The sequence below is a fragment of the Saimiri boliviensis genome, chromosome 8, assembly GCF_048565385.1.
Source record: "Saimiri boliviensis isolate mSaiBol1 chromosome 8, mSaiBol1.pri, whole genome shotgun sequence".
In the NCBI taxonomy this organism is placed as follows: Eukaryota; Metazoa; Chordata; class Mammalia; order Primates; family Cebidae; genus Saimiri; species Saimiri boliviensis.
In genome coordinates, this window is record NC_133456.1 from 261557 (window position 1) to 269396 (window position 7840).

Genomic DNA, 7840 nt, shown 5'->3' on the forward strand with positions numbered 1-7840 from the left:
ACCTGCAAAGTTTTAACAATGTGTTGGTCTGTTCTTATTAGACACCGGTTAAGTTTTCTCCTGGCCTTTTATGTACTAGGCCTGTGAAACAAAAACATTTTATGTTTTATCAAGATGATGTTCTGTGATCCATATTGTCTTTAGCAGGTATCTGATTACTTAAGAAAACTGAGTGTTTTCAATATTAAAAGAGCTAGCTTTATTTATTTATTTATTTATTTTTACAATAACATCACTTTTTCTATTTGTCTTTGAAATCTTTTGTTATTTTGGTATTCTTTCACAATGACCTGTGACTATACTTAAGGATTTATTTCAATCATTTGATATTTTTAACAAACTTCCCGAATAAGATTCTAAATTAAATATTTTGATCTCAATTAACTTTGGAATTTCCCAAATGAGAACCTAGAATTGCTAAAGATAATTTGTTTTATCTCTTTTAAAAAGAGAGATGTTATGCTAATGAGCTTATTTGATATGTAAAATTGAATGAGAATATTGTTTGGTAAAATCAATGTTTACTTTGTTATACTTTTAGAAATATATGGGATTAATATAAGTATTCTAGAATTTTATTATTTTTCTAGAACTTTGGTATGTTCTAAAATATTGTGGTCAGTTATAATTCTAATTATCTCATTATGTTGTATGAAACACGATTAAAAAATTCTGTGTAAATTGCATTGTAATAAACTCTTAACAAATATGTAACATTGGCCATTTAAACATGTTTCGTAATTCATAGTTTATTGTTTTTTACTGATGCTATCCTAAAATTTTTGGAAGTTGCTGTGATATAAAATCTCAATACATACATGGAAAAGGATCCATCAAGTAGAGATTTCTAACTATAAAGTCACAATATTGAACAATATTTAAATCAATTTTCTTAGCAATTTGCCTAAGTATACCATTTATAAATAGAATAAACATAATTACCTTTTTCTCCTTAGCTAATCTATCCTGAATTCAGAAACTATCACTGAATATTTATTTTCATGGCAATGTAGGTATTTGGAAAAGTTTATTAAGAATCTGTTCTTATAACATAACACATTGGAAAACATTGGTTATGTTTCCAGAACTTTGACAGGAATGTCATATTTCAGAATAAGCATAAAATTAGAAATGACTGGACAGTTTTATGGAACTAGGAATTAACTTTATGAAGCCCATTAAGACCTGCCTTAGTCCATTTAAAGTTGCTAGAAAGGAATATGTGAGGTTGAGTGATTTATGTCAAAAACAGATTTATTTGGCTCACAGTTCTTCAGGCTGCCCAAGAAGATAGTGCCAACATCGTCTACTGATAGAGGATTCAGCCTGCTTCAGTCACAGCAGCAGATTGGTGGAGCTGCCATGTGCAGTGATCACACGGTGAGAAAGGAAGCAAGAGGTAAGAGAGGAGATTCCAGGCTCTTTTTAACAACCACCCCTCAAGGAAACAAAGAATGTAAGAATGGCATTACCACAAAAATAGCAACACAATTCGCTAGGAATTTCAGTCCTTGACTGACACACCTCCTTTCTTTTTCACTTCCCACATATGGTTCAGGTTTCAACATGAGATTTGGACTGGCCCATCAAGTCAAACAATAGAAAGTTTCTCAAGAAAAACTGGCCTGATATCTGCTCACAGCTTTCAAGCCTTCTTGGCTGAGAGGAAGGCCACTTTCCAGAAGGACTAGGAAACTGAAAAATCATATTAGAACCTCTTTTGATTATAAAGGAATTTACCTAAATATAGGAATATTGCAGGTCAAGACATATGATATGTTCTTGGCATGCACCATAGGCTATGATGGCTAATTAAAGATTAAATTCTAATACGAGATTATTTACTGAAGAACCTATCACAACCAAATTAAAAAGAGATGATTGGTCACTATTTTTACAGCATTTATGCTCAAATCCTTAATCTATGACCTAGACAATTTTAGCATTTAATGCATTTATAAAGTGACATTCAATAACACACAACACTGTAAAATATTTTTATTTACTTTATGCTGACATTATTCAATTATGATATAAACATGATTAAAATTTCTTAAATGCTGCTGAATAACAGGAATATATTTATTAGTTTACTAGGTGCTAACACCTTAGGTCATTAAAGTGCTAGGACTTTGCAAAATCTCTGAATGCTGACAAAACATAGACACCTCTAACTTGCACAATCTTGTGACAATTTTAGTAAATAGAGAAGAGAGATCATATGATATCTAAACATTTCTTTTGAACATTTTTGTGACTGAATCTATTACTTGCTTGTTTCTCAGGCTGTAGATGATCGGATTTAACAAAGGAACTATGACAGTGTAGAATAGAGACTCCATCATATCTTGGTCATCTGCTTGTGGGGATGCAGAGCCCAGATACTTGAAGGCAATGGGCCCATAGTATAAAGACACAGATAAGAGATGAGCTCCACAGGTGGAGACGGCTTTTCGTATACCTTTGGTAGATTTCTTTTTTAAGATTGTTAAGAGGATAAGTGTATAAGATACAAGAATAGTTCCGATGGTAAAAACTTGAATTGAACCTGAAAAAATAAAAATCATTAGAAAGTTAATAAAGGTATTAGTACAGGTAATCTTTAACAATGGGATAATGTCACAGTAAAAGTGTTGTATTATGTTGGAATTACAGAAGGTTAATCTGAATAAAAAACCTTCATGGATTAAGGCATGAAGAAGGCCACCTAGAAATGACAAGACCAATAGCCGAATGCATAGCTCATTTGTCATAATGACTGGATAAAGTAATGGTTTGCATATGGCTACATAGCGATCATATGCCATTGTTGCCAAGATAAAACATTCTGTGGTTACAGTCATTCCAAAGGAAAAAAACTGTATCATGCATTCAGAGAAAGATATGATCTTACTCTTAGCTAGGAAGTTGATCAGCATCTTCGGAGTCACTGTGGATGATAACAAAGCATCCGCAAAAGCTAAATTCCCAAGGAACAAGTACATTGGAATATGAAGGTGAGGGTCTTTCCAGATGAGAAAAATCAGACCAAGATTCCCCATGATTGTGATGATATATATTACCAAGAATGCCAGGAACAGCAGTATTTTACAGTCAGGTTGATATAAAAATCCTGTGAGAACAAACTCTGTCCGCAATGTTACATTTTCCTCTTCCATCTTCTCACTGCATGTCCTCTAAAAATGAAGCAAATGTAAAAGAACATTTGCAATGGAATTGTGAACTGAAATTGGGTAAGAGGTATTGTAGTGAACTAAGTAATTATCTTAATTTTTTTGATCAGTAATATAATTGATGAACTCTATATTTAAATATTTAAATACATGGAAAAAATAATACACTTTGGTTTGAAAATTGTGTGGAAATTAACAGATTGATATTTTAAAAGATGCATTATCTGAAGGTACTACATTTCTGTGGACTCTACTGAATGTACCAGAAAAAAAATCTCCTCTCTGGGACACAGATGTAGGGTCAAGGAAAAATATATTTAAACACCTGAGTTAAAATAAATGGAACAAATGCCATGTGAAGATCTCAAAGCTCACTTTTCACACAATAAAAATGCACCAAATATTTTAAGATGGGAAATCAGATCATAATATATTTTTTAAATGTAGTTCTTGGTAGTGTAAAAGAAGGAAACACTGACTCAGGAATCCTAATTAGAAACTTGATACTAAGGTCAAGGGCATCCCAAATCAGATTACACATGAGAATCATCTGGGAGAGTTTCTGTTTTGTTCTGTTTTTGTTTTTGTATTTTAAGCAAAATACAGGTTGTGAGGTTTTAACATAGAAATTGATTATTTCAGAAATGAGGTCTAGGAATCTGTATTTTGAAAATACCGTCAAGGTGATTTAAATGCGTGTGAAGTCTCTAGTCCTTGTATGAAATGACTTTAGAAGACATGCTAAGACAAATGAATAGATTCAAAGGAATTCAAAATGTAGAGTATTTAGTATTGTTTGACATATTTGGTTTGAAATATGTGGTTAGTGAAAAAGAGAGAAATTACTTGGTGACTGGTAGATGGACATTAGATACTGAGGATGAGAACTTGGATTGCTGACAAGTTTTTGGAGTGAGCATAAGGCCTGAACAACTAGGTGGGCTTCAATCAGTAATATGGGTCTATTAGAGCTTAACAAAAGTAATTATCTGGAATCACTGTAGAATTTGAAGGCATTGTTAGAAATTATGTGAAAAGTGGATATACAACGTAAGATTGCCAAGATCTAATCCTCTTTTTTTGCCACCCAAGTCTTAGGGGCTGTCAGAGGTTACCTACTGCTCTAGAAGCTAAAAGAACTAGAAACTCATTTTCCCATTTTTCTTGCCTCTAGAGAGAAGAAACAGTGATCTAGGATGGCAATGAAACATACTGATTCTACATTTGGAATATGGATAGAAGAAGGAAAAAAGATCAAAAGTGGATTTTAGTTGTAAATTCAGCCATGGCAGAAATACCAGGAATCCACTAAATATATCCTTCATTGACATAAATAACATGTATATCATGAGCTGTCAAATTATGGCCAGAAGTGGGTATAAGAATACAAGGGTTAATTTTTAAGTGACCTTAACAGTTTTAGTCCAAGAATGTGAATAATGAAAAAGAATGAGTATTTCTATCAGAACAATCTGAAAAAATTTTTAGAATCGCCATGATCAAACCAGTCTCATTTGTTTAATGTCCTAGATCACAACAAGTTTCCATATAAAGTCATAAGTTAACAAAATAATAAAATATCATTAAAGGAACCATTTTGTCTTATAACTATTTATCCTACCCATGTTATAGTCATGAAACTAAAGTATAGAATAAGCCAGAAATAGTTATCTAATTTCAATCTGGCTGTTAGGACAGGTTTTATATCCAATCTGAAATTATAGTACATTAAATAGCATTTTCAACATTTCTACAAAGTGTAATGAAAATTACAGATTTTTTTTCTTTCTTACCCATATTTTGAAAGAAATTTAGGAGATCCTTTAAAACCATTAGGCTTTCTACAACAGAAAAAAATACAAGTGCACAGGAATGCCAATAACACAAGTAGCAATCCATTGCATAATTATTCTTTTCAGAAGTTTCTTTTCCCAAGCTCAGGAAACTATTGTTTATATAACTTTGGATTGAACAGAAGAGTCATTCAGTTGTACAACTCTGTACTTTTGCCAGAAAACGATTGAGTTGAAAACTGAAATTCTCACAAGAGTTTCAGGGATTCCCTGTGGAACAAACTAAGGCTGTTCTAGTACTGTGTATTGTGAACTTGGACATATATGAGAAGTCCAGATTGTCCCAAAGGACATTACAAACTTCTGGAAACATAACCATCCTTTCATTGTAGACACTTCTAGTTTTAACAATTGAAATAATATTTTATGCACTATTTAGTAACATAGATGACGCTTCTGTCATGTTTGTACAAACTTTAGTTTACATATGAAATTTATTCTTGGTTCTTTGATTAGTGTAATCTTTTCTGAGCTAATCAAAACATAATTTTAATAAGGTCAAAGTTTCTGATTCCCTTCAGGAGACAAACACAAATACAGATGTCTTCCCCCTGCAAATTGCAGCTCAAATTTTAGACATATACCTACTTATCCCATTTTATGCTAAAATCTGATGGGAAATCTTATTAGACAAAGGTTGAGGGATAAGCCAATGAAAAACAGAGACAAGAACTGCAGTGGGAGGTGCCTGCGAACTTTGCTTCTCAATTTATACCAGCTAAAATCTGTCCAAATGCATATTTGGTTTTAATAATTCTGGTGTGAGTCTCCCAGGAGCCTTTATTTCCAAATGAAATAATGTCCATGGACTTTTGCCACCCAACAGGCCTTCATCATGGGAGGACCTAAATTATCAAAGAAACTTGATCATTGGAGAAACAATAAATAGCAAATGTGGCTGGTATGCAAAGAGAGAAGGAGGGAAGAGCCAGATGTGTTCAGGGAGGCCAGCATGAGTACATTTTCAAGGAACCTTGGAGGGTAGTTCAGGCCTTTGTTCTTTACCCCAACTTACAAAAAAAATCATTGAAGGATTATTGAAGGATTTTGAAAATTGTAGTAACATGTTCAGAATTTTCTTTATACTGTTAATACAGAATTAACAGAGAAATATGTTAATGTGCATTCATTCAGAAAATAGAATCTAATGTACTTATTTGTAATATTTATATTTATATTTGCATTTTCTTGACAATGAAATGACTCTTTAAAGAAAGAATGAAACTTTCTCTTGGAAAGATGGTGGGATAGGAAGCTCTACTTCTCTCTACTCTGGCTACCTGTACTCCCCTACAATGACATCAAGTTTGTATGCATCTACACAGAAAAGGACTACCTTCATAAGAACCAGAAGTCAAGTGAGCACACACAGTATCTGGTTTTAATGTCATAGCTCTGAAAGACACAGTGAATGATAGAGAAAAAAACAAACAAACAAACAAAACAGTCCTGAATCAGCAACACCACAACTCTCCCAACCCCCAGCAGCAGTATGGTGCTGAGCGACTTACTGGGCATGTGGGAGGGAGAACACAGCTGTGAGGCATTGAATTCAGTGCTGTCCTGTTAGAGAAGAAAGAAAAACTAGACCAAACTCAACTGAGGTTTGCCCACATAGGGAACACTGAAAGCAGCCATAGCCAGAGGGGAATCACTCATCCCAGTGGTCCAAATGAGTGTCGGCAAACCTCACCACCAAGGGCCAGAGTGCTCTCAAGTCTCTAAGTAAACTTGAAAGTAGTCTAGGTCATAAGGACTGCAAATTGTAGGCAAGTCACAGGGGAGGACTAGGCCCAGAGACAGTGGTCTGGCGGGGGCACATAAGATATACTGAGACACCAGCTGGGGCAGCCAAGAGGATGCTGGCATCACCCCTTTTCTAGCTGTCCAGGCTACACAGCTCACAACTCCAAAAAAGACCACTTCTTTCAGCTTGAGGAAAGGAGAGAAAAGAGAGGAAGGACAATGTCTTCCATCTTGGATACCAGCTGAGCCTCACCAGTATAAGGTACTGGTCACAGTCAAGAGGTCCCCATTTCAAGCCTTATCTCCCAAAAGACATTTCTAGACACACACTGGGCCAGAAGAGAACCCACTGCCTAGAAGGAAAGATCCAGTCCTGGCATCATTTATCAGCTGCTTACTGAAGAGCCTTTGGGCTCTGAATAACCGGCAGTGATCCCCAGCTACTACAGCAGGGGACTTGACGAGTCTCTGAGACTTGTTGGTTTCAGGTGAGATTTAGCACACTATGAGCTGTGGTGGCTATGGAGCAAAATTTTTTCTGCTTGAGAAAAGAGGAAGGAAAAGTAAAGGGAGTTTATTCTTGCACCTTAGATACAAACACCACTACAGTCGTATAGAACACGAAGCTGGCTTGCGGAGTTCTCCGTTCCGTCACTTGACTCTTCAATAACATTTCTAGACTTTCCCTGGGCTTAAGGGTGTCCACTACCCTGATGGGTGAATCTCAGGCTAGGCAGCATTTACTACAAGCTGACTTAAGAGTCCTTAGGCCTTAAGGGAACCTTGGGGTACTCCTTATAGCCAGGAAGGAAGGGGCAACAGGTTGAGTTTCCCCTGCCTTTGGAAAGGGAAGGGACAAGTGGAAGAATTCTGTCCTGTGGTTTGAGTGCCAGCTCAGCCACAAACAATAGAATACCAGTTAGACTTCTAAACATTTTGACTCTAGTCACTGACTCCCAGATGGCACTTCTGGACCCACCTGAGGTTAGAGGAGCCTTATTTCATGAATGGATGGACACAGGCAGGCTGGCTTTGCCATCTGCTTATTGTAGACCCTCAAGGCCTTGA

At 35.5% G+C, this 7840-nt stretch overlaps 1 protein-coding gene across 2 annotated transcripts; it reads right to left on the bottom strand.

Annotated features, from left to right (window-relative positions):
- Nucleotides 1-2134: 2134 nt before the first annotated feature.
- Nucleotides 2135-5288, bottom strand: LOC101045581 (olfactory receptor 5H6). Of its 2 annotated transcripts, XM_039477609.1 has the most exons (2): nt 5281-5288; nt 2229-3165 (listed from the first exon to the last, which is right to left on the bottom strand). In XM_039477609.1, exons 1-2 carry the CDS (start codon nt 5286-5288, stop codon nt 2229-2231), a joined length of 945 nt encoding a protein of 314 aa, XP_039333543.1. The 2 variants fall into 2 exon arrangements, with proteins under 2 accessions (XP_003945035.1, XP_039333543.1); XM_003944986.3 differs by lacking the exon at nt 5281-5288 and having other exon boundaries at nt 2135-3246.
- Nucleotides 5289-7840: the final 2552 nt, after the last annotated feature.